This window comes from Girardinichthys multiradiatus, chromosome 7, assembly GCF_021462225.1.
Source record: "Girardinichthys multiradiatus isolate DD_20200921_A chromosome 7, DD_fGirMul_XY1, whole genome shotgun sequence".
In the NCBI taxonomy this organism is placed as follows: domain Eukaryota; kingdom Metazoa; phylum Chordata; class Actinopteri; order Cyprinodontiformes; family Goodeidae; genus Girardinichthys; species Girardinichthys multiradiatus.
This window is the reverse complement of record NC_061800.1, coordinates 34,314,981-34,342,259: the sequence shown is the minus strand read 5'-3', so window position 1 is coordinate 34,342,259 and position 27,279 is coordinate 34,314,981. Positions and strand designations below refer to the sequence as shown.

The following is a 27,279-nucleotide window of genomic DNA, read 5'->3' as shown; positions in this document are numbered from 1 at the left end:
AGAAGTCTCAGACATTATAGCAATACAATTTTCAAAACTTCAATAAACAAAATTAAATTATAACTAATTTGAGGATGCTTAAACTCAACTTAATTGGTTTAATTGGTCAAATAAATTTGATTGGTTCTAGATATTCTGTTTTATGTTAACTTAAACTGTAGATACAAATTGAAATGTTTGTTAACTTGTATAAAAACATTTTTCTTTGCAGCAGCTTTTGAACAAATCTGACAAATGAACAGTTCACCTGTTTGAAACATGAGATTGAAGACTGGATTTGGGTGGGATATAAATAAAAAATAAACATCAATATAAAACTAGATTTAAATTTGTCTTTAAAGTGCTACCTTAATTTAACCCTCATTTAACATCACTTTGTTTTATACAATGCTTTTATGCTTATGCTTTATAACATTTTTGTTTTATGTCCTGTAAAGAAATTTGATTGCCTTGTGTATGAATTGTGCGGTATATAAAAAAAAACTTTATATGGCTTGCTTTGTCTTTTAATAATAAGAACCAGATATTTGCTCAATCAACAGATGAAAAGAACAAAGAAATTAGATTTGTTGTGATTATGAATATATTATTTAATCTTTTATTAAATAATATTTCAGTCTGTTAAGGGTTGTCCTGTGAATACCAGCCCAATAAAGCGGTGGTATTAGAACAGAATTGAAAGGGATGAGCCAAGCTCTGACATTATTGAACAGCATAAACTCTGCAGACACATGGAATGAATTCACACAATTCCTTAAAATACAAGAATTTATTAACAAAAATAAGTCAACCCAAAGTCAAACATATTTCAATCAACAAACTCTTTACTATGCTAAAACAATCCGACCAAACTACCAAGCAGAATTAAAGAATAACGAAGACTAATGGGCTATGTACAATATAAACAAGTTGATTAAAGATGATTGAGAACCATGACCGAAAGAGTGATGCAACATTACCATTCAATGTTATTTATGTTTGAGGACCAAGGATTATCTTGAAGAACTTGGAAGTGAAGTTAAGTTAGTCTTGGAACCAACTTAGGCAATAATCAGCAAACGTTTAGACAACCATTCACAATGCAAGATCAGATAAAATATTATTTTAATAAAATAATGTTTTAAAGAATGATCTGCTGAATAAAACCAACCTTCTGGATGACCAATTCTCAATGGTGTCTCATTAGCTGCCTTTATTTATTAAAATAATATTTAAAGAAATATTATTAAGGAAATGGTAAAATATTTAAGGAAATATTTTGGAAAAGAGCCAAATCTTTCTGGAGAAATGTGGCTTCATGGTGTTTACTTAGTTATCAAATTTAGTAAATGATGTTAGGGACACATTATTTACTGGATTGAAAACTAAACCTTTCTGAGTAAATATTATTTGGCAGCAAGCACGTGTCCTTACCTGTTAGCAGTTGAAGCTAACAAAGGAGGCTGATAGCTTAGCACCAGAATCAAACACACACCTTTAAAAATACTGTCAATAAAAGGGTTAAAATGCATAAGCGCAGATGGCGCATTATGATAAATTTTCTGTTTAAAATCACCCTTCAAGTAAAGCTTGTCTTAACTTTAAAAACATACAAAGAACACAACCTGAGCACCTGTGCTGCAGATATTCTGCTAGCACCAAGATAGTTGAGTTCAACACAAACAAAACCAAACTTCACGTTTAGATCATTTCAATCTAAATCTTTCTATTATTGTTCTGCCCAAACCCTAACCTCGTATGAACCATGCTGAGGAGTTGTCCGGGTGACGACGAAGTTTGTATAGAGCTCCGTGAACGAAGAGGTTAGCTGCCAGCTAACTTCTGGAGCAGTGGCTTGGCGGCCCGTTCTGTCCGCTGACCACACTGCACGTTAACTGCCGTAATGCGGTCTCCGTTATCCTTCCTTGGGAAACTGCTGCACTCGGCGTCGTGCTGGGAACTCTCTGGAAACAGTTCGCTTCTGCAGATCTCAGAGAACAGTCAAGCAATGCTTGTACCTTGAGTACCCCGTTCATGAATGAAAATCACCGAATACGCAGACAGTGATTTATTTCTACTTATCTTGTGCATATAATCGCATGATCTTATGACATCCTTGGATTCAGTTGATGAGTTTATGTCTGTTTGCTAGCAAAGAGACATTAGCGCACTGTTTCCTCCTATCCCGATGTTCACCGGCGTGGAAGAGAAAGTGTTGTGGGAGGAGTGGTAGAAAGAGATTGGACCATTGGAAAGAGGTACTTTTATACAGTCAGTGCCATCATGGGAAGTCCGATGCTACCCCCCTTTCCTCAGTTGCTAGAAGTCAGTTAAATGCAATTTATTTTGAAAGTTCCAGAAAAGTTTGTACCGGAGTTTAATTTTGTTTCCATGGCTGTGGGTCCCAACATGAAACCCACATGATGACACTGGCTGTATAAAAGCACCCCTTTCTGCTTGATCAGGCTTCAAGCAGAAGGATGATCAGACCGATGGAGGTCTGGACAGAGCCAATGAACTGAACACATTCTTCAATAGGTTCAGTTCAGAAACAAGCTCAGCATCCTCCTCTCCTGCTCACAGCCAAACAGACATCCCACCCTCCTTTGACCCACAGGACCCACAGCTGTCCCGTAACACCTCACATTTTTTATCTTCAACCTCAGCCCTAGACCCTTCTGCTTCTACATGTTTGCCATCAACCATATCAGAAGATGCTGATGCTTCCTTTGCTTTCCCCTTCCACCTGTGTGTCTCAAGAAGTCAGGTGAAGAGACAACTGGAGAGACTGAATAGGAATAAGGCTGCAGGTCCAGATCCTGTCAGCCCTAGAGTCCTGAAGGCCTGTGCAGAGCAGCTCTGTGGGATTCTGCAGCACCTCTTCAACCTTAGCCTGGCCCAGAAGAAGGTTCCGGTGTTGTGGAAGACCTCCTGTCTTGTTCCAGTACCAAAGAAAACTCACCCATCAGTCCTCAATGACTATAGACCTGTTGCCCTGACATCTCACATCATGAAGGTCCTAGAGAGACTCCTGTTGGCCCACTTGAGTAAGCAAACAGTAAACCATCAGGACCGCCTTCAGTTTGCTTATCACTGTGGAGTTGGAGTTGAAGATGCCATCATACACCTGCTTCAACAAAGCCACTGTCATCCGGACAAAGCCAGTAGCACTGTGAGGATCATGTTCTTTGATTTCTCCAGTGCATTTAATACAATCCAACCTGATTTGCTTTGTTAGAAACTCCAGAAGACTCAGGTGGAGGCCTCAACAATCTCCTGGATCAAAGACTACCTGACAAACAGACCACAGTTTGTGAGACTGAAGGGTTGTGAGTCTAACCAGTTAGTCAGCAGCACACAGGAGCACCACAGGGGACTGTACTCTCACCATTCCTTTTCACTCTGTACACCTCAGACTTCCAGTACAAGACAGACTCCTGTCATCTGCAGAAATACTCGGATGATTCTGCAGTCGTGGGGTGGATCAGAGATGGACAAGAAGCTGAGTACAGGAAGGTGGTGGACCGCTTTGTGGCTGGTGTGGAAACAATCATCTCATTTTGAACATGACTAAAACAAAGGAGATGATTGTAGATTTTAAGAGAAACCGGAATAAGTCAAAAACTATTTCTATCATGGGAGAAGAAGTGGAGGTGGTGGAGGAGTATAAATACCTCAGTGTTCACCTGGACAACAGACTAGAGTGGAGATGCAACTGTGAAGCCATCTACAAGAAGGGACAGAGCAGACTGTACTTCTTGAGGAAGCTTAGGTCCTTTGGTGTTTGCAGCAAGATGCTGCATATCTTCTATAAGTCTGTTGTGGAGAGTTTGATCTCTTCTGCCATCATCTGCTGGGGAAGCAGCATCAGAGCCAGGGACTTAAAAAAGCTCAACAAGCTGATAAAGAAGTCTGGCTCTGTTCTGGGGACTCCTCTGGAACCTCTGGAGATCGTTGTGGAAAGATGGATTCTTCATAAAATGAAGAACATTATGGAGAACCCTGAGCATCCTCTTCATGAGACTGTCCTACAACAACAGAGTGTCTTCAGTCAGAGGCTTCTTCAGATCTGCTGTAAGACGGAGCGCTACAGGAGATCCTTCCTGCCCACAGCCATCAGCATCTACAACGGCTCTTTGAAGAAACCTTCATAATATGAGCTATAAAAACATTTAATTTCCCTTTGGGATTAATAAAGTATTTTTGAATTGAATTTGAATTGAATGGTGTTTACTTAGTTTTAAAGTTTAGTAAAATAATATTTAGGGAAATATTATTTCCTAGACTGAAAACTCACAACCTTTTTGGGTAAATGATCTTTAGCAGGCAAGCACGTGTTCTTAGCTGTTAGCAGTTAAAGCTAACAAAAGAAGCTAATAGCTTCATCCGAATCGAACACATACCTTTAAAATACCATTAATAAAAGGGTTAAAATGCATAAGCGTGGACATCGTGTTGTGGTCCATCTTCTGTGTTTAAAATCACCCCTTAAATAAAGTTTGTCTTAACTTTAAAAAAAACACAAACACAGAACACAAACTAAGCGCATGTGCTGAACAGATAATCTGCTAGCACTAAGATGGCTGAGTTTTAAACATAAACAGAACCAAATGTCATAAAACGAAAAATGTTTAGATTATTTCACTCTAAACTACTTCTCTCTGCCCAAACCTTATTATTAATCTGGGTAATAATTTCCTATCCACGTAGGGGTGCTCACAATGCATTAAAATTACATTCCAAGATGTTCAGTTGGTCCCTAAATATGGGGAAAAAAACAAGATTGTAACTTCACAGAAAACATGACGCACCATGTTGTGACAAAGTTGAACCTTGTAAATACCACACTCCTAATCCAGTTACACAGTGACATCACACACAAACTGAACTAATAGGACTTTATGTTCTTCAACATCAGCATCGTTTCTTCACATTTAGACCTGTGTAACACGCTAGAATCATGCTAAAATGGGAAACAACGTGACAGCAGTATAACAGTAGAAGCCCCTAAAATACTGGAGTTCAACATCTGACTCTTTAAAGGTTTTTATATATTTTACGTGCATATTGTATGTATCTATACTTTTTTAATTTTCCTCCAGGTGTATTCATTTTTTTATGACTTTGCTTTGATACCCCCCAAAACAGATTTTTAGAGTGTACTTGGAGATAGACACTAATAGTAGAGGCATTACTCATACAATAGTTATAATCTTTTTTTTCTTTTATTAAAATAAACATTTTCTTTAAGTATTGTTCTAGTCTTGTTAAAATATAACACATTGAACATATAAAGTTTTCAGACTTTCAGTGTAAAGTGTTTAATAAAGTCCTCTCTGATCACTAATGGGGATTTGTTGTGGCCCAACCAACATCTAATCAGTCTAAAATCAAAGTAAAAAGTAAACCAATATGGATTTTAAAATTAAACCAACCCCTTTCCATGGCCCAACACCCACAAGGTATTTCAAGGACACATGGGTGTAAGTTTTTAGCATGTTTCTTTATGAGAAACACACTTCCCTATTATAGAGAGTGGAAGTAGGAAAAAAAAGTCCTCTGAAGACAAAACCATGACCAGACGCCACTGCCGCAGTATTTTCGAACCCATGCGTCAGCGCTGTGCCTGTGCTCCAAACCGCTTATTAAAACTTAGAGAAGCCAAGTGCCATGAAGACAGAATGCAAGCAGCATGTTATTCTTTCGAAGAGGTGAACAGGCTGAGATCAATGGCGGCTGCGGTTTCCACTCACCACAACTATGGTGCTGTAAAGCACAAGGAGGCATGTGGCTCCAACCCACACAGTCACAGAAATTAACTATTCCAGGCGCCTTTGAATGAGGCTGCCAAGAATAATTTCCCACATGTAACAGTTCCCACAAAAGCCACAAAGGCATATGGGCACACTGTATTCTCCAGTAGACCCTGCGTGCCCTCCCTGGGATGACTCAAGAGAATCAATAAAAGTTAAGCTCTGCTGCATCAATAACTAGTCATGATAAAGCTTGTGTCACATAATTGGTGCATGTAGATGCCATGCAAAAGGTTTAATAAATAAAAACAAATAAAATCCACTTCAAGCAACTGCTCCCAAAGTTCAACCAATTTAATAAAAGACTGCACCTTTGTAATTTAATCTCTGTATAAATACAGCATATCTGTGAATACATTAGACATACATGGATGTGGCAGAATCATTGTGTGGGGATGCTTTCTTCAGCAGCAAAAGGAATGCTGGTCAGAGCTGATGGATAAGTGGAAGGAGCTAAATGCAGGGCAATCCTGGAAGAGAACCAGCTCAGGCTCCAAGAGACTTGAAAGAGGGGTAAAGGTTTATGTTCCTGCATGACAACACTAAACATACAACCAGCACCACAATGGGACATGTTACTATCATGAAATGCCCCAGTCAAAGTCCACACATTAATTTAATTGGGTATTCAATGTTCAAAAATGCTTTTCATCTAATCTGACTAAGCTCAATCAACTATGCGAGGACAACTTTTAATTTAGATGTGCAAAGCTGGTACAAACTTACCCCAAAAGATCTAAAGCTTTAACTGAAGCAACTGATGGGTTTTAAATGGTTTTGACTCAGAGGCTTGATTGCAAATGTAGGCCAGTTTTATTTGGAAAAAAACTACTGCATCATTTCCCCTTCAATGATGTACTACTTTAACTCTGACATAATTTGCTTACAAAATTCATTTGGATTTGTGGTTGTAATGTAGAAAATTTTAAAAAAAAGTTTAGGGTTGTGAAGTTTTACAAGACACTGTAAATGTTGTATGATGCAAGAAACCTGTATCTAGAAATAACAGTGAAAAGTGCTATATGGATAACCTTTTTGTTTCCAAGACAAATTATTTCACTTCAACTATTCACCCGGTTATTATTCAGCTGTTGTTCCACAGAAACGTCAGTGTTAACGATGATGATGAGGCCGGAACATCCCCTGCCTCCTCCTACATGTATGACCCATTTACACCAGATTCAAGTGTGATGTCTATTGCACCATTTGTGTTGACAACTGGGCCCACCCAAGCCACCAAATTTGCATTTTAGGATCTGAGTTATTAGCAGCCTCTGTACCAAGAACAAATTATGATACCAGGTGTAAATGGGTTAGCATATTAACCCTTATATTCCAATTATTTATCTCTTAGGTTTGAACATGCTATGTTATTATTTATCATTTACAGAAATCATTAATTTTAGCTCCCTGTATTTGGACTTGCTTCATTTATATAGATGTTACATGGCATTATGTAGTACATAGCTTCACTTCTGAAGCACAGTAGTTGAATGTTTTGGTTAATAAAGTTGTTTTAGTCAGATGGCTGCCTAGTTAAAGAAAGTTTTCTGACAGAGCACAGCAGTCTGTTCTTGTAAGGGCAACTGCAGTAAATACTAATTATTTAAACAAAAAAAAATACTAAACAAATGACTTTTGGTCTTAATAATTTATACTAATAATTAATTTAATTTGAAGACATCTTTCTAGACACTCAAGGACACCATACAAAGACGGTTGAAAGACGGTTGAAAGTGATTGAATGTTAAAGGAGGTCTGGGGGAGTTTGTTCCAAAGATGGGGAGCAGAGCAGCTGAAGGTCCTACTCCCCCATGGTGCAAGATGGGCGAGGGAAGAGGACTTCTAAGGGAGCAGTAGTGTGTGTTGACCTAAAGGAGTTATGAGAGATAAGAAGGAGCCAGGTTATGAATAGACTTGAAAGTAAGAAGTGGGATTTTGAACTGAATACTGTAATGAACGGGGAGTCAGTGGAGCTGCTGCAGGACCGGGGTGATGTCCTGAAGGGAGGTAATGATCCGGGCTGCAGCATTTTGATGGAGTTGTAGCTTGTGAATGGTTTACTCACATACTTTCTGAAAACTATATAAAAACAAAGAAAATTGTTTGCTTCAGTAACTGCTGGGATGTTTTATTCATTAGGAAGTGTCTTGAGCATCTGTGGAGATGTTCAAAGACAAAAGCTGTCGGGGGCTTAGTGGTCCAAAAACAAGTAAAAAAAAATATGTCTTGCACACCTCCTTTACTAAAACTCAAGTACTATGGGCTTAAGGATAGAGGTTACTGGGATTATATCTTGGAAAAACACAATCTGCGAAAAAAAAAAACTCTTACAAGTTAAAGGTTACGGTAAGACACTTTTAAGAAACCATTCCTCCATCCATTGAATTGCTATTATTGACCCAGTAAAACAAAAAATATATGTCAAACCTATTATGCTATGTCTTTTGATGTCAAAATACAGTCTACATACAGTGTCTTGTAAATGTATTAAAAAATGTTTTACTTTCCCACATTTTTCCCATTACAACCATAAACTTTTTATATATTTGAATATTTTATTTGGATCTTTTGTGACAGATCAATGCAAAGTAATGTATAACTCTGAATTACGACAAATATACATTGTTTTCAAAGTATGCAGTTTATATGTATTTAGCTTGCTGATTTAACAATTTGTAGAATGAACTTTGGATGCAATTAAAACTTTCGGGGTATGTTTCTACCATCTTTGCACATTCTATATCTGAGACACAATCAGATTGAGCAAAGAACATCTGTAAACAGTAACCCTAACCCCCAGTATTGTGAAAAATTCTCAGCTGTATTAAAGTCTAGCCCAGTCAAACACATGAATATGCTTTGATCTAAAACATTTAATAATAGATCTTTCAGTATGTTTAGGGGTATGTTTCTGTTTAAAGGATAACTTCTGTCCTAGTCCCAACTTTCTAGAGCCCCAATAGTTTTTTATCCAGGATTTCTCTGTATTTAGCTCCATCTATATTCCTATCAACTCTGACCAGCTTCCCTGTCCCTGCTGAAATAAAGCATCCCCTCAGAATGATGGTGCCACCACTGTTTCACATTGAGTGATGTGTGGTCAGGGTGAAGATGTATTAGTTTTTCACCACATAATGCATTCTGAATGTAGCCCAAAAAGTAGCATTTGGTCTCATCTTTCCAATCTCTGATAAAGTGCTCTGTGAGGAGCTCAACGCTGGGAATGCAATCATATAACCTAACCCTTCAAGAGAACAGCTGGCTTGTCTCTGTTTACCAAGATGGCTTCTGAATTGGAAGCACTGGATTTTATTTAGGGGAAAAAGACTAAAAGGGGTTGAATACATATGCAAGCAACATATTTCATTTTTCTGTTTCTAAAATGTTGAGGACCATATATCACTTTCCTTCCATTTGACAAGTATGCACGACTTTGTGTTGGTTTAATAAAACAAACATTGGGGAATATAAACAGGGCACAGTAAAAAACAGATGACTATAAAATATTAGACCTCCTTTCAGTTAAGTTTTTTTACAGATGTCTCATGTTTGCAAGGTAGATTTCTATAAAATGTAGGAAGTATGTTTAAATAATATCCTTTACTCCCACATTTTAGTATCGCGATTATGAGCTAGGAGAGTGTGCTAATTTTGGCCGTCTACTGCAAATGGTTGCTCAGCAGTTTTACTGCTTTTATAGAACAGTTATTTAAGAGGTGTAATTTATTGGAAGATGCTTTACAGAGATATCTGTTGAATATTTTATACAGCTTGTCTACATATATACCTACTACAGACCTTTGCATAGGTGCACTTACTTTATTTGTGGGTTCATAGGTATGCCAACACAAGATCATGGGATAACCTTTACTCATCATGAGAAAGCACCAGAAATTCAGCATGTCTTGTCATAGATATAAGATAATAATCCAATTTGCAAGACGTACTTGTAATTACAGTTCAAATGTACACAACTCAACTCTTTCTATAAATTACATATTTACAAATGTATATTTAAGACTGCATCAGCAGTATATTTTGCATAAGGCACAAGCTGTCAAAGAACATACTTTGCAGCAACATAAAATGTATTTAGTAAAACAGAAAAGCAACAGAATAGCTGCATTTGTAAAAATAAACAGGAACTCTAAAGGAATTAAAAAACTTACCATGCATCAATTTGCATTAACAGGGCAAAAAGTGACCTGAACTAAAACGTTGTCCCCCTACCAACCCCAACCGAGCATCTAATCTGAATTTTGAAGTGTTTAGGTAACTCAGATAAGTACATATTGGGTGACACATGCCCAGTCAGTTAAAGCATCCCTGGGTAAAATAGTGTAAAAGATAACCAGCTTTATCTTGGCTGTCATCAGCTGCAAAGACGCTGCAGCTCACTGGAGTTGTAGTTCAAAGCTGGTGCTGCAACCTCTGTCCCTCCAATGGCATCCTGTCCTCTGATCTTTAGATTGACAAACTTTATCTTCCAACTGGTTTCATTAAGGGGTGAGCGGACAAGGCCAAATATTTGCTCGAAGATACCAAGACAGGTCTGGTCTCTGTGGATGGTCCCAGCAACACCCACCAGCACTAAGCCATGGGGGGAGGCCAGGGCCCTGAGACCATGAGGATCCAGGTTGGGACTGAAGAGGAGGCGCTCTCCACTAGTCAGGGCCAAAAGACGAAGGCTGACCAGTTCAGCCCCCAGTAACTCCTCCATCTGCTCAGTCGTAGCTCTGAGAAACACACAATATGGTAAATCAATTTCCTTTAAGCAGACAGAATTTTTTCCCCAACTGTTTAATAATCATACCTGGAAAGAAGGCGTAATTTCACATCTGGCCAGAAATGCTGCGGTCCCCATTCTTGAGGATGTTGGCCCAGTGAAGGGTTCTGACTGTTCAGGATCTGGAAGAACCACTGACAGAACTGCTGTCCCAGGATCAGTGGATCAAAGCCAACCTTGGTTTTTATGTCATTGGAATCAGATGTTGTCAGCTGTTGCTGCTTGGCTTTATCCACCTTTTAAAGAGTAACATATTTTTGTCACACACACACACACACACACACTCTGCAATGTAATTGTATGTGACTATAGGGAATCATCAAGTGTCTAATTTTATTATATGAAAGCACAGTGTTTTCTCATGATAGTTGGCATCTTAGGAGACATCTTACAGTGCTGTCATAAGCACCCATTAAATGTTTTTACACTCTCACGCTACAACTGCAGACTTTAGTGTATTTCAGTGGGATTTTATCAACTAGACCAACACAAAGTAGCACATAATGTAAAAAGTCAGAAAAAACAATTTTCTTTACAACAACAAAAATGAATATGTGGAGTGCATATATTTTCACTAATAAGTATCCCTAAATCCATCAAAACCAACTCCTTACAGATATAGCCTAATAAGCTATAACTAATTTATTCTTATTATAAATACTCAGATGTTTGTTAGAGAACATTAATGAACAAAAAGCATCATGAAGACCAAGAAGCAGAAGCTTAAACCAGGGTTAGGTTACAAAAGAAATATCCCAAGCTTTGGATTTCTCATGGAGCAGTGTTCAACCCATCCAAAAATCTTAACACTATGACACATATGCAAACCTACCAAGACATGGCCGTCCAACCAAAATGGCAAGAAGAGCATCAATAACAGAAGGAGCCAAGAGGCCCATAGTAACTCTGGAGGAGCTGCTAAGATCCATAGCTCGGGTGAGAGAATCTGTCGACAGGAGAACTATCAGTTCTGCACCCTTCAAACCTGACTTTTATCGAAGAGTGGCAAGAAGGAAGCCATTAGATAACCATTTCTAGTTTGCCACAGCTTCTGTAGGAGACTTGTGAAGGAAAGCGCATTGTCAGATGACCCCAAACAGAGGTTTTTGGCCTACATGGGTGGTGGTAAATTTACACGGCACACCACCCTGAACACAACATCCTCATAGTAAAACACGGTGGTGGCAGTGCAAGGACAAGGAAGCTGGTTATAGTTGATGGAAAGATGTATGGAACAAAATACAGGAGAATCCTGAAAGATCGCCCATGGAGAGGCTGAAAAAGATGAGAGTGGAGGATGTTCACCTCTCAGTTGGACAACAGTCATGGATATACAGCCAGAGCTACAACAGAATGGTTTGTGTCAACGCAGCCGACACGAGCTCAAGTCCAGGCCCGTTGACCTTTGCTGCATGTCTTCCTCCACCCCGTTACTTCGCACAATATGAAAAAGTTCAAGGGCTATAAATACCTCTTTAAGATACTAAAGATACTGAAAATCATGGGTTTTCCACATCTGAAAGGAATATATTTTATATCTTTTCTAGTAGAATTCTGTATAACAGTTATTAATAGATAGAAGGTAATAGACGTTAAACTACAGCCAGTGATTAAAGAGGTAGAAATTATGAGATTCTCACAGTATGACATCTTACCACAGTTTCATGGTAATTACACAAAAATGTAAAGCAAAACATGGTCTAGTATAAGGCTTCTTTCAGTCAGCTGACCAGTAGTGTGGAAACAGGTCGGGAAGGGAAAGGGTGGGATTTGTCCAGCCGGAGAAGACTCTGGTCACTCCTGGACTCTCTCTGGCATCTCAATAAAGACGGCTTTAAACTTTGGAATGGTATGGCAGATTTTCCATTTTAAAATTCCGTGCTTTACCAGACTCAAATTTGTAGATTTGTTTCGGCAGCTTTCAAAACATTCTCGACATATGAGTAGCACATTAACCTTGAAACTGCTTGTATGGCTGTCAAATTCAACCCTAAGAATCCTTCTGTAAATCAGTTTAAAATTAATAAACTACACAAACTGAACATAAATTACTTTAAAAAGTCAAATGTCATTGTCTTTTAGTTTTTTTCTAACCATTTAGGTGCAAAAATAGCGAAATGCACATTCGTTTGACTGGTTACAACATATTATTAGTGATGTGTTTTTGCCACTGTTTAATCATGGTAACAGGTTCCGGTCCTTGTTCCTACCGTCCCTGATGACCACAGCTCCAGGGTCCTCTTCACCAGCTGGTGTTTCTCGCTGGTTGGGGGCATTGTCACCCCTTCTTTGGCTAGGTATTTAAATATGAGTTCACGTTGAACCTTCCTCCTTCTAAGGAGCTCCTCGGCATTTTTGGAGAAGCTCAGGATCGTTTCCATAGCCTCTGTATGAAAAAGTAACATAACGTGTAAGCAAACTTATTTATTTAATGAATCACATGAGAGCATAAATCATTGTTTTCGTTTTCTCCGGTGTCTCCTTGTGCAAAGATATATGATAGTGTTTGAGGTAAAGGCATACAATAATTGTGCTAGTTTATGACATTTTTGGGGTTATTATTGAGATTTTGAAGAGATTTGTGCATCATCGAGTAAGAGACTTCCTAGCCTGAAGTCTTACCTGCAACGTTTTCCACAACAATCATCTTATTTGTGACCGTGTCACTGAGTGAGTGTAAATCGCCTTCCGTCATTAAGCTGAATATCTTTTTAAAGCCAACACGCTCCGTTTCTGAAAGTCCTGACATTTTCTCAAAACATATATTTAGGGCTTTTCGCCCATCTGTGTCCTGCTTGGAAATTTGTCCGTATAGAAACATGTATGTTTGCGTCATCGTTCCTCCCAGGACAAATGTTTATGTGTTAGTGCTGTTGGGTTCTTAAGTTATTTATCTTACATTAATCCGCCGGATGTCTCTACTACCTCCAGAATTGTTTCTAATTTCAATTTGGTTCCCTGCAGTGTTTTTTCGAAAGACTTTGAAAATCCGAGTCCAAGTGAATGCGTCATGAAGGATAATTTGCGTCCCTTGTTGCCTGTTGAGATTTTAGCCTCTCACATCTTATTATGTTTTCTAGTTAGATTTAACACGTATAGTAGATATGATTAAAAAAAGTTGAAAATATTCAAATAATTATTTGGGCTTGTTTAAATGTACACATTTTTATATCTGTCAAAAAAAGAGCCATTGCAAGCCTTTATTAGTCCAAACTAATCTATATGGCTGCAATGCAAAATTATATTTAGAATACTCACCCCATGCATTGACAATCATAGTAGAACCTTAAAGGAAAAGTACAAAAATACCAAGTTTACAATGAGCTTCTGAAGGTATCATCAGAAGACAGACGAAAAGAAGAAAACAACCGGAGCGTCCGAATCGTACATCATCGCCATATTGTGAGTGTCACATTTTGCTGAAACTGATGCAAAAAGGCTGTTCAGCCTCATATAGTATCTTCATCAGTTTTCAGAAAATACTTACAATATCTTGGGAAATATAGCCATATTAATCAGAGTAGACTTATTAATAATTCTTCATTTGCATTACAACTAGTCAGTCACTCATTTTCTACCACTTATTCCATAGTGATTCACGGGGGAGCTGGTGCCTATCTATCCAGCAGTCTATGGGTGAGAGATGGGGTACACCCTGTCGCCAGTCCATTGCAGGGCAATACACAAACAACCACACACACTCATTCACCTAAGGGCAATTTAGAGAGACCAATTAATTAGGCATGTCTTTGGACTGTGGGAGGAAGCCAGAGTACCCGGTGAGAGCCCACACATGCATGGGGAGAACATGCAAACTATGCAGAAAGACCCCCGGCCTGGAATCGAACCCAGGACCTTCTTGCTGCAAGGTAACAGTGCTACCAACCGTGGAGTGCATATGCAGCCCTGCATTACAACTATAATGATAATGATAATAATAATTTGGTATTGTTCTTAACGTGTGTGCTGTGTTTTAAATAATGTGTTGAGATCTAGATTAAGTATGTGCACTGCACCAGGGCATATGTGTACAGCCCATTTGTGGATGTGTTACAGAGACCTGTATGGCGACTGGGCCAGAAACAAATGATGCTGCCACTCAAAATTGAGCAATGAACAGGTATTGCGGAATATCATGTACAGTTTTATGTGCAGATTAATGGACTAAAATTTAATTTATTTGTTTACCATTATGGGTTTTTTTTTGGGACGTTGTGGATTTAATATTTTTCCTTTTAATTTTTTGTCCATTCTATGGACCTACATGTGTTTTTGATCAAAGTAGCTAAGTATTATTATTTTTATGATCATTATCATTAAAATAAATGGTCCATCATTTAAGACTTTTAATGGGTTTCTAATGTGTAAATTAAACTTTGGCAAAACAAAATAGCTAAACTACATTTTGTTTGTTTGTTTTGCTAAACTAAGTAGGCCTACAGTTCATTAAGTGTTTATCTTTTCATAGGTAAATCACGATAACTTTAGATGCACTTCATTCACATGTTGTGTAGTCTTGGTTGCCCTACTTTTTTTTTTACAGGAAACCCAGTTGACAATAGTTAATTGAAGGGAAATATGCCACTCACAATATGGCGGACGCACTGACGTAGTTTTCTCCTGGTGCAACGAAGCCAATGCGACTTCTGCTCGAGAACTAGCAAGCAAATAGTCTGCGCAAAGGGCGACGCGTCGTCAGGGCAGGAAGATAGCGTCCCATTTTGTTTTACGAATATTTGCTAGCTAGAATGGTTTAGCTTACATTGTCAAATAAGGATTATTTCTGCAATTTTATATCATACTTCTGTGTCGACCACAGCAGGGAAACCACGAAAGGTAACGTGCTTAAATCGTTTGCTAATAATAGGACATCCGCTTGTCATAAAAAAATTACTCAGCAAGTTATAAGCAAATAATAATTATATACAATAAGTAGCATTTGAGATCAACATGTTAATTTTTTATAACCTGCAGGTTTTGTGTGTGACGTACGAACGCCCATGCAGTATAAACAGCAGTGAATTTAATTAAACAGCGCTTTCCATTTAAAATTACTACAATTTTTTCATTTTTTTTTTAACAATAATCCTAATTTTATTTAGACTCCTTTCATTGGCGGTTTTGTCATTATAGTTTTAACAGAGGAATTTAAATAACAAAAACACGTTTTGAGAATAAATCCATGTTTTATTTTTGTCTTTGTGGTATACTGGTTCAGCACTGGACCCCTCATGTTTGACTATTGCTAATTCAACCATCAGAGTTCAGTAAAAAACAAAACCTTTGCTGGAATAAATGAGGAACTAATAAATTGACCAACATGATCCGCAATCGTTTTTTTTTTTTTTTTCGAGAGAAATTGTGACACTGTCCTGCTGACTATAATGACGTCCCATGTAATAAACAGTTCCCTAAACTAAACAAGCTAGTCCTGGGTTGATATTCATAAGGTTAGTTAGTGGGTAACTTATTGGTTTGCCTATGCATTACTGGCTATTTCCCATTTGCTTTTGCAAAAGTATAGTCTCTTCACAACCACAGACTTCAGTTCTACCTATTTAGTATGATTATCAACATAATTAGGATGTGGAGGGAAAATTATAATATATATACAGGTCCTTCTCAAAATATTAGCATATTGTGATAAAGTTCATTATTTTCCATAATGTCATGATGAAAATTTAACATTCATATATTTTAGATTCATTGCACACTAACTGAAATATTTCAGGTCTTTTATTGTCTTAATACGGATGATTTTGGCATACAGCTCATGAAAACCCAAAATTCCTATCTCACAAAATTAGCATATCATTAAAAGGGTCTCTAAACGAGCTATGAACCTAATCATCTGAATCAACGAGTTAACTCTAAACACCTGCAAAAGATTCCTAAGGCCTTTAAAACTCCCAGCCTGGTTCATCACTCAAAACCCCAATCATGGGTAAGACTGCCGACCTGACTGCTGTCCAGAAGGCCACTATTGACACCCTCAAGCAAGAGGGTAAGACACAGAAAGACATTTCTGAACAAATAGGCTGTTCCCAGAGTGCTGTATCAAGGCTCCTCAGTGGGAAGTCTGTGGGAAGGAAAAAGTGTGGCAGAAAACGCTGCACAACGAGAAGAGGTGACCGAACCCTGAGGAAGATTGTGGAGAAGGGCCGATTCCAGACCTTGGGGGACCAGCGGAAGCAGTGGACTGAGTCTGGAGTAGAAACATCCAGAGCCACCGTGCACAGGCGTGTGCAGGAAATGGGCTACAGGTGCCGCATTCCCCAGGTCAAGCCACTTTTGAACCAGAAACAGCGGCAGAAGCGCCAGACCTGGGCTACAGAGAAGCAGCATTGGACTGTTGCTCAGTGGTCCAAAGTACTTTTTTCGGATGAAAGCAAATTCTGCATGTCATTCAGAAATCAAGGTGCCAGAGTCTGGAGGAAGACTGGGGAGAAGAAAATGCCAAAATGCCAGAAGTCCAGTGTCAAGTACCCACAGTCAGTGATGGTCTGGGGTGCCGTGTCAGCTGCTGGTGTTGGTCCACTGTGTTTTATCAAGGGCAGGGTCAATGCAGCTAGCTATCAGGAGATTTTGGAGCACTTCATGCTTCCATCTGCTGAAAAGCTTTATGGAGATGAAGATTTCATTTTTCAGCACGACCTGGCACCTGCTCACAGTGCCAAAACCACTGGTAAATGGTTTACTGACCATGGTATCACTGTGCTCAATTGGCCTGCCAGCTCTCCTGACCTGAACCCCATAGAGAATCTGTGGGATATTGTGAAGAGAACATTGAGAGACTCAAGACCCAACACTCTGGATGAGCTAAAGGCCGCTATCGAAGCATCCTGGGCCTCCATAAGACCTCAGCAGTGCCACAGGCTGATTGCCTCCATGCCACGCCGCATTGAAGCAGTCATTTCTGCAAAAGGATTCCCAACCAAGTATTGAGTGCATAACTGTACATGATTATTTGAAGGTTGATGTTTTTTGTATTAAAAACACTTTTCTTTTATTGGTCGGATGAAATATGCTAATTTTGTGAGATAGGAATTTTGGGTTTTCATGAGCTGTATGCCAAAATCATCCGTATTAAGACAATAAAAGACCTGAAATATTTCAGTTAGTGTGCAATGAATCTAAAATATATGAATGTTAAATTTTCATCATTACATTATGGAAAATAATGAACTTCATCACAATATGCTAATATTTTGAGAAGGACCTGTATATGTATATATATATATATATATATATATATATATATATATATATAAGCATTTTTTTTAACCAAAAACACCTTTTACTCTGATAACACTAAATAACATCCATTGAAATAAATTGCCTTCAAGAGCTACATAATGTGTAAACAGCTTGAAAGTCATTTCAATTCAGTATAAACATTGTTGTTCTCTGAAGCTCTCAAGGTGTTGTTAGAGAACAGTAGCAAACAAAAAACATCACGAAGACCAAGGAACACAGCAGACAGAACAGGGAGAAAGTTGTGAGCTTTTGGTCCTACATGCACAATTCTGTAACTGTTGGGCAAATTACCCTGAACACACCATCCGTACAATAAAACATGGCGGTGGCAGCATCATGTGGGTTGCTTCTCTTAAGCAAGAATAGGGAAGCTGGTCAGAGTTGAGCTATTTTGCAAGGAAATATGGCAAAAATCTGTGGTTGTAGATGTTCAGACATACTGTGTAAGACTGTGTACATACATATAAAGACCAAAGTTACAAGGCGATTATACAGGTTTATGAAACCACCTTCTTAAATTAGAAATTTCTATTTCAATTAAAGGCTTTATTTAGGGCCAGATGTGTGCACAGTATGTTTCATGTATAAAGCAGGCCTGAATCCATTTTAATCTGAACACCTTCTGTGTTACCCTCTCTTCCCAAAGATCCTAGCTTTTGCACCGATTTCTCTGATTGCAAATCTTCTCATTTCTGCTGCAGATGGGGGATTTTGAGAGCGGTGCTCTTGGCCGGGTAACGGTGTACTCTATCCAGGGCTGCCCACATTGTGTACAGGCTAAAGCTACCCTCAGATCCTTGGGAGTACCAGTGTTTGATGTGGATGTTGGCATTCATTCAGAGCTAATGGTAAAACTGAAGGAGTTGACAGGACGCTGCACCGTACCTCAAATCTTCTTCAATACTGTCCATGTTGGGGGTAACGAAGATCTCCAAAAACTGGTAAGGTGAACAAACATCTAGGGATTTTAAATTTAATTCTATGAACCCAAGACTTGTTTTCATATTAAAAAAGGAACATGCAGAAGGTCCAACTTGTGTCATTGAATGTTTTACAATCTCAGGCTCCAGAGGAGCTTCAGAGACTGGTGACTCTGGTCAAAGAAGAGCCTCTTTCAGCAGATGCTCCTCCATTACCAGAAAATAATCCATTTGAAGTTCCAGGTGGGGAGATTGATAGAGGTAAGCAATTTACTATCAAGATTCTTTTGTGTTTTTCTGATTACTATGGGACCAAAACAGCATTCTTCTGCAATTATGTTTTTTGCCTTAATCTGTTGTTCTTGTTTTGTTGAAATAATGTTACACAATGCTTTACTTTTTTTTCAGAAGTGTAAAGAATTAATTTAGGACCAAGATCTGCATCATGTTTTTTTAAAAACAGATAGCTGTTTCAGAAGACAAATTTTGCAGAGTCATCTTTGTTTGAGGATGAGTATAAATCAGTCAGTGGGTATGAAATACTTCTGGCTGATATGGACATGGTTTTTACGTAACAGCAGAAATGTTTGTGTGAGGGCTTTCTGAGGGCAGACTTTGCTCCAGTTGCAACCACCAGCACGGAGAAGGTATGCCAGAAATTTGATACTGTAAATGAGCCCTGCAGCACCTGGCTGCTGAAGGGGAGGTTTGAGTAAATGGACCAAATTCTGGTGATTTTTTCCTTACTAAGCCTAGTTTTTTGATAGGAAATATACTTTTACAGAAACCTGCATTCTTTATAATATTTAGCTTCAGTCATTCTGTGTGTTTGTAAGTGGCTTTGGATGTTGCTATTCTCAGAACTCAAATGTGAGCGAGATGAGTTTGCAGACTTGGTAGAGGACCTCAAGCATGCTGGTGTGATTGGCACTCAGAGGAGGGGACTGACTGTTTACAAAAAGAGCTTCTCAGGCATTCAACTGGTTGACTGGCTGCAAAAAGGGAAGGGCATGGGTAAGTAGGAAATTAGAGCCTTCCGATTTGAAACAGTAAAACAATTTACACCGAGTTGAAACGCCTGGTCAGATCGAGCTCTGTCAGCTCTTCACGCTGGACATGTGTGTGCTAGACAGGGCTGAGGCCTGTAATACTGGCCAGGCTCTGCTGCAGAGGAAGTACATGGTCAGTGTGCGAGGGAGTGCACAGAAGGATGGGTGTTTTGGAGAAGGAAAAGAAACCATGGACACGCTGTACAGGCTGCTGGAAGATGACTTTCATTTACCCCTGAATGGAGGACAGACTGCCACCTGTAGTCCAATACAGGGTAGGTCAGGAGAGAACAAGGATCCGAGCATACACGCTTTGCTTTCCATGTTGGTGCAGAATACTGACCCTCAAACGTCTCTAATACTCGTCCTTTGCTGCTAGCTATGGCATATGATCCTTTTGGGTTTACTAGGGTTTGTGTGCTATGCATTTAACGTTTGGGGTGGTAAAAGTTAAAGTAGGGTTTAATAATACATCTGATAACAGCCTGTCAGAAAAATGAATACTTTATCTCTGACTTTAATAAGCTGTGGAATGGTTTTCATGAAGCAATGCAAATTTTGCGGAGCTGTGGAACAAATTCATATTCCATCAGTTAATTAACGTAAAGCTGTAACAATTTACGTAATTATTTTTAAAACTAGATGACAAATTATAAATAAGCTTAATGTTATTAACAACTCCTAAGGGGGCTCTTATGAAAAAAACCTATGCTTAAAATTATACAAATAATATAGTGATTTTGATTAGAGATGCACCAATCAACCTTTTCTGGGCTGATATCAAGTTCTGGTTTTCTTTGAAGTCTGATCTGATCATTTAGATTTAGGCTAAATCTGTTATTTTTGTCCTAAAGACTTAAATAAAAGAGAAAAATCTGCTCATCTGTTCATTGATTGAGGTGATAGTTTGAAATCCAACTGAAAATGAAGGAGGATTATCCTCATTTATGCATCATATCATATGTTCTTTACCTTTGTCAGGTTTTTATTCAACTCAAAAAACCTGCATCAAAGTACATGCTGTTGGCTGATGTGTTTATAGACATAAACTGAGGGGAGGGGGGGTAGTTTGACCAGAAAAAAAAAAGTGAGCTGTCATTTTTATGGTCAGAACTGATCAGGGGAAAATGATCCCGTCTCTGGCAGATTCATTGGTGCATCTCTAATTATGATCATAATTTGTAATGTACAGTCTGGGTGTAAGCTAGAAACACACCAAAAGCTAAATTGGTCCAAACGCTGCATATTTTGCTCTGCTTTGTTACGTGTTGGCTCTTTGCATTAATCTATATTTAAAAAGAAGATAATGATTTTTTGGGTGATGGTGCAATACATTGTTTTCTATTCTGCCTTAAGTATATTTGACTGTTGCATGCTTGAAGCAATAAGTTTCTAATGGTATTCTGTCACAGAAATGATTATAATCATGGTGTTGGTCGTTTTACTTTTTAATAGTCTTAATTTGTGCCAGACAAAGTCTTGCATGACACTACTTGCAGTTTGTTGTTTAACATTGAGTCAAGCTTCTATAAAGGGAACTTTCTTGTTATGCAACACCACAGAACTGTTAAGGATAGTTTTGTGACATTAAATAGAGATGGAATGAACAACTCTCAAATAAGCATATTGATATTTTCTGACCTATGCAGTGTTTTTTAGTTGGTGGACATTACGTATTAACAATCTCTTGTTCTTTCTGCCTTGTAGCTGCTGAGCTTTCGTTGCTTTTACGAGAGATGATTCTGAAATTGTTCTCAGAGCATCTCTCTGCTGATGGCAAGGTAATGTTCTCAGTGATCCAAGGTTTTATGCTCTTAATGTATCCTTATCTGTGCTTTTGGCTGTTTTCTAAATTCTGTGTATGGACCCGTGTCATGTAATGTTATAGCAAAATCAACAGAACAGATCCTGGTGCTCCCCATTGCATGTTTGTATGTATGTTTCATTTTTTAAAACCCGTATTATGTTTTTTTGTTTGTTTTTTTCATATTTCTGAAAAAAAATGCATTTGTACTCCGTGTTGTCCTTGCTTCTACAGTCTGTGGATTACAAAGGGATGTCTGTTGACCCGGCATTTGAACGTTATTGTGAGCTGGCCATTCAGCTCCAGAGGGTGGAGCTGCTGTCGCTCAGCCGAGAGGAGAAGCTGGCCTTTTTCATCAACATCTACAACGCCTTAGTCATTCATGGGTACATGCGCCTGGGGGCCCCTACCAACATGTGGCAGAGATACAAAGTAGGATTACAGAGATGCACTTAAAGAAGATGTGCCTCAAATCAATACTCCTGTATAGATTTTTTTCACATTATATTAAATAATACTCTTCTTTGCTAGTTGCATGCCAGCACTAAGCTGTTTTACTTCGAAGCATTTGCATTTCTCAGGGTTTCCCGCTCCTCACTTGGACATTGGAAATTTAGTCTAAATTTCAAAAATGTTATTATAATTTCAGGTGGTACTGAATCAGAAAATAAATGATATGCTGTAGCCTGCGAAGTGTGCAGTTTGTTCAACAAGACTTTGAGGATAAAAAAGGAATGTATGATTAAGGTTACAACAGCCTGTGTGTTCAGTTGCATGGTACAACACCAGTGTGCTTTTTAGCTTTTAGACATTGTGCAGTTTTTTTTTACCCAGTATTGTATCTTATTATATTCAAGCTATAACATGTTAACTTGAAGTATATGTACAATTTAATACATTTTAGTATTACAGATTTATTAATATTTATTGTATTTGTCTATTTTCACATGTTATTACACCTGTTGCTAATTTAAATGAATTTGTTGATGTTTGATTTTGTAGTTTTTCAACTATGTAAGCTACCTTATTGGAGGCGAAGTCTTTACATTACAAGACATTGAAAATGGCGTCCTTCGAGGGAACAGAAAGGGAATTGCTCAGCTCCGAAAGCCCTTTTCAAAAACAGATCCTCGGCTGCAGGTCTTCTCACTCACTATTGAAATCCAGTGTAATACAGTATCTTACTCATGCTCTTAACAGGAATTCACTAGTGAAACTAAATGTCACTCCTATTGTCATCCACAAGGTGGCACTTCCAGATGCTGAGCCCCTCATTCACTTTGCTTTGAACTGTGGTGCAAGGGGCTGTCCTCCGATTAAAACATATACACCCCAGGTACATAGATTTTGGCTCTTGCTGGAGTCCAGTAGTTTGGAGTGATCTGCAAGCATTCTGCATGATGATACTGGTGGTTAAAAGGAAACATTTCTGATCTATTTAAACACAGGGTATAGACAGCCAGCTCCTCACTGCGGCTGAGGCCTTCCTGGAGAACGATGATGCCTGTATTGTTGATTCTGGCAAAAACGAAGTGCATCTCAGTCAGATATTTAAGTGGTATAAGGCTGACTTTGGAGGCACAGATGAAAAGGTACCTATGAATACTTTATAGAGATACATTTTGTGTTTTGTTTTTTTCACATTTATTAGCAGAAAACTGATCTACCTTCTCCTATAGCTGTTGAAGTGGGTGCTGGATCATATGAGTGACTCTCCAAAGAAGACCAGCCTGCAGGATGTTCTTTCTGCCGGGAAAACTAAAGTCAGCTTCCTCCCTTATGACTGGAGCTCCAACAGCGCCCACTGAGTGTCCCAACTCAGTGTCCCAAGGTTTTATGGATTATCTATTTTTCTACTCGGCTACATGTGCTTGAATCCACAGGACTGGGCATGGGAGTTGGCACCAAAATAAGACATAAAGATTTAAGCTGTAAGAAGGGTACATTTGCACTGTACATCTGAAGCATATCTATATTGTAGCCCTATTCGTAGTTTAAGGTGTAACCGATAGTTCAGACCCTTAATTATAGTCATATAATTATATGCAGCACATTAGGTTGTGTGGGCTAACACAAAATTTGCACACTAAACACTTTGTACTTTAGCAGGTTCCATTATTAGGTCAAACAACGCATTAGACATGTTATTTTAACAACTGACATCCTTATAGAACAAGTGTTACCTGTCTGCATCAGCAACTCAGGAGTATAATATTACAAATATGCTGAGTCCAGTTTAACGCTGTCCGAAATCATGTGGCTCATTGATTTAATGGAAGATGCTGCCTTGACAAGCCATATCTAACTAGTCTTTATACTTGCAGAGGTAATGTTTTGAGTGTAGCAGGTTTAAATTCCTTACACCTTGTTCTGCATTTTAATGCTAGATATCAAAAAATTTTAAAAAAAGTAAATACTTTTGCCTTTTTTACTGTGTGCTTACTGAACATTGAGTCTAATGTCTACTGCAAAGAGTTAATACAATGGACACTAGTAAAACCATAGACTGTATTTTTAGTCTTGGTTTAAACAACATACTTTACAAACTTAGCTCAGATGCAGCTGTCAGATTTTTGATCCGTTGACTGACTTAAGGTTTGCAGCAAAATGTTTTTTTTACACACCTTTCCAAAGGTAATGCTGCATTTAATCTTTTATCTAAAGTCGGAATTTCTAATTTCAATGTAAAAAAAACAAACAAGAAGAAAGCCTATGGAGGAATGTCAGAGTTCAATTTACAAAATGGCTGCCACGTGCCTCAACCATTGTCTAAGTTGCAGGAATCTCCTTTTATCGGTTGAATGCTCACAATGGATGTTAGGAGCTTGTGTTGCTCATAGGTGTTAGCATCTTAACAATTAGCAAATCCCTCTTTACTGGACTCTCTGACTTGCAGCTAGAACACAGTCAACTCTTCCCAGAACCGAGTTCCGACTTAAGAGTCAAGTCGAACGCAGCATAATCTTCCTCTTCTTTTCCTCGTCTTCATACACGCCTTAATGAGTGACCTTATCCTTGATCCAGGTCTTCCTTTGAAAATTGTGAAAGAGCTACAACTTTGTTTTTTTTTTTACAATAGTGACTAAACTATTCCTGCTTGGAATGCACTCTGACACTTTGCATGTTGATTGCTACCTTTCTATGCGGTAGAGATAAGTTTACTATTTTTCCATTGATTCAGTGTTGTCCTGCATGAGAACATTTAGCTGTTTTAGCTTTTTTTCCAGTAGATTTTTCTGAAAATGTTTAATTTATTGTGTTCATTTTTTATTTATTTTCAGTGATTTGAGTTGTTAAATTATTTATTTTACAAAATTGCATCAAGATTTAATATAAGGGTTTTCTTTCCTATTGTTTATCATTCATTTTGTGTCATAATAAATTTTTCAATAGGTTACATTTACAGTTGTGTTCAAAATAATAGCAGTTTGTTTGTTGAAGGAGGTCAAGTTCAAATGCTTAGAATAACTAACACAAACGCATTGGAAATACTGCACATTCTATTAAAACAAAACACCAACAAAAAAACTATTTATTAATCGACAGGAAGAATAAATATTTACTAGGTTTTCTAAAAAAGTCAAAATGTTTGTTTACTAACTGTAAGATTTAGTGTATGAATTAAAAATGCTAGATTTTGCATTCCTGTGTTTCACTGAACTAATAGTTTGTGAACTCAGCGCCAACTTCTGACACATGTGAACAGGTATTCAAACCCAGTACAAATGGTCTACACTTCAGAGCCCATCTTCATTTGTTGGTTTTGCCTCAGAAACCACATGTTTGATATCACTCCACAAGTTTTCTACTGGGTTAAGGTCCAGTGATCGGGCTGGCCACTACTTATCATTAATCTTCTCGGTCTGGAACCAAGATGCCGCTGCTTACAGATGTGGTATGCAATAAATTTGCCCGAAAGCACCTTATGGTAAACATTCCCGTGGAATGATGCCCGAGCCACCTTGCTTCACTGTATGCTGTGGCTTTGATTTCAGTGTTTGGGGGTTGTCTGAGCCAAAAAGACTGAAAGAACAATCCTTCTTTCATCAGTCCATAAAATGACTTTTCTTACTCTTTTTTTTATTTATAACAATTGGACTTTGTAGGGGCTTCTTGCTGATAGCTTGGCTTCACATAGGTGTCTTTTAATGGTTGGAGAAATCCCAGGTAACTGTAGACCTTGTTTGTTCACTCTGGGGATGATCATCTGTCATTCTGGTCATCTTTCGATCCATTTTAATGGTCCTAATCCTTTCTTCCATGCCTTTCTGGTTTTGGTTTCCCCTTTAAAGCATTTTAGATAGTTTTGGCTGAGTAACCTATAGTTTGCTGCACTTCTTTATCTGTTTTCCCTCCCCCAACCAACTTGTTTAGTCATAAAGTGTAGTGTTCTATTAAACAATATCCGGAACAACCCATTTTATTCTGAATTTTAGAGTGGAACACACTATGCTGCCATTGTCCCTAAATAACAACCAGCTGTTTGTACGTTTGTGTTGATTAAACTCCACAATCCTTTAATTTCAAACACACACTTTTCAATCAATGTTTCAGTTACACAGAGCCAGCTGGATGCTTAACTTACCTGCCAGTAAATCATTTGCCATGTAGAAATATAATTTCTTCTACAAACAGTGGTCAATCCGGTTGTAATGTTGGACTATTATTTTGAAAACAACTGTCCATCAGATGTTAAGTTTTATGATTTGAATTATTCATTTATTACATTTTTCTCATGTTAGACCAAAGCTCAAACCGTATCTGGGCTATTTATTCTCAGTGCAATGAATGCTGGCTGTGTTGAAGTCTTTAAATCAGCTCAGTTTCTCTTGTTTTCTGAGTGTTTGCATCACACGTTTGAATGCTTGTTTTTTTTTTTTCAAGAACAGTAAGCAGAGCCAAAGAACATACTGTTATTGCATGTTTCAGATCTGAAATGGCTTTATTGCATGGGGTAACAGAAACCCCTCTAATCGTGAATGACGACCAATGGGAGAAATGAATGTGTCCCTGCTTTGTTCACAGCCACAGGTCACCCTGAGGAGCGTTTTTGATCTGAAGAGTCTTGTTGATCTGATATCAGATAAATATTGAACCAGTCTTTAAGTATTATAGTTGATCATTATCAAGCTGATGGGGGGGATAAGTCTTGAGATTTCAGTTGAATGAAATGGACTGAGTTGAAGCCTTCAGGGACAAAGTGGACCTCAATCTTGCTTTGTAATCAGATGTGGATACAGGCAGCTTACAAAGCAGTAGACACTTGTTTAAGGGAGCAGGAGTTTCCTTACATTCATGTTCTTTCTCTTAAACTTACCTCATGTACCAGAAAATTGTGATGCAAAAACGTTTTAAAATGTAATCTCAATAAAAAAAAAAATCATTCTTTGGTACCCTTTCCCAAGGGTTAACTATCAAGCAATATGTCTAACAGTAAATATGCAATGCTGAATTAAAGATAGATGTTATCAGATTGTCTTTGCACTTAAATGTTGTGATTTTATCTGTTTACATGAGCAATAATTAGGCAAAGAATGTTACAAGTGACAATTTCTTTTCACATTTTTTTTAAATACAATTGTTAATTATTGTAACATTTAAAAAATGTTGGCAGTGACTAGGCATAGACTGGTTACTTGTAACAAGATCTTAAACAGCTGTGGTTTCA

At 38.1% G+C, this 27,279-nt stretch overlaps 2 protein-coding genes across 4 annotated transcripts in view; one reads left to right on the top strand and one right to left on the bottom strand.

The window, feature by feature from the left end:
• Positions 1 to 5,185: 5,185 nt before the first annotated feature.
• c7h3orf38 (chromosome 7 C3orf38 homolog) lies at positions 5,186 to 13,476 on the bottom strand. Its single transcript, XM_047369669.1, has 4 exons — positions 13,204 to 13,476; positions 12,792 to 12,967; positions 10,609 to 10,817; positions 5,186 to 10,531 (listed from the first exon to the last, which is right to left on the bottom strand). Exons 1-4 carry the CDS (start codon positions 13,415 to 13,417, stop codon positions 10,168 to 10,170), a joined length of 963 nt encoding a protein of 320 aa, XP_047225625.1. The 5' UTR covers positions 13,418 to 13,476; the 3' UTR covers positions 5,186 to 10,167.
• A 1,766-nt stretch (positions 13,477 to 15,242) lies between these two features.
• zgc:152951 (uncharacterized protein LOC569013 homolog) overlaps positions 15,243 to 27,279 on the top strand; it is a 26,117-nt gene continuing 14,080 nt past the window's right edge. Inside the window, exons 1-11 of one of the 3 annotated variants that reach the window (XM_047369650.1) lie at positions 15,243 to 15,417; positions 18,540 to 18,779; positions 18,902 to 19,019; positions 19,620 to 19,772; positions 19,888 to 20,082; positions 21,515 to 21,588; positions 21,846 to 22,043; positions 22,614 to 22,751; positions 22,858 to 22,947; positions 23,060 to 23,203; positions 23,291 to 23,442. In XM_047369650.1, coding sequence (XP_047225606.1) covers positions 18,540 to 18,779; positions 18,902 to 19,019; positions 19,620 to 19,772; positions 19,888 to 20,082; positions 21,515 to 21,588; positions 21,846 to 22,043; positions 22,614 to 22,751; positions 22,858 to 22,947; positions 23,060 to 23,203; positions 23,291 to 23,419 — 1,479 coding nt within the window. In that variant the 5' untranslated portion in view covers positions 15,243 to 15,417 and the 3' untranslated portion in view covers positions 23,420 to 23,442. Of the gene's footprint in view, positions 15,418 to 18,539; positions 18,780 to 18,901; positions 19,020 to 19,619; positions 19,773 to 19,887; positions 20,083 to 21,514; positions 21,589 to 21,845; positions 22,044 to 22,613; positions 22,752 to 22,857; positions 22,948 to 23,059; positions 23,204 to 23,290; positions 25,017 to 27,279 lie in introns of those variants that run through there. The other 2 variants (XM_047369649.1, XM_047369652.1) reach the window with 2 other exon arrangements.

Bases quoted from the DNA above. Each gene is read 5' to 3' on its own strand.
- c7h3orf38 (XM_047369669.1), bottom strand. From the start codon at position 13,417: ATGACGCAAACATACATGTTTCTATACGGACAAATTTCCAAGCAGGAC. The intron at 12,968-13,203 runs GTAAGACTTCAG...TTTTTCATACAG, and splicing joins TGTTGTGGAAAACGTTGCAG to AGGCTATGGAAACGATCCTG. The intron at 10,532-10,608 runs GTATGATTATTA...TGTGTTTCTCAG, and splicing joins AAATTACGCCTTCTTTCCAG to AGCTACGACTGAGCAGATGG.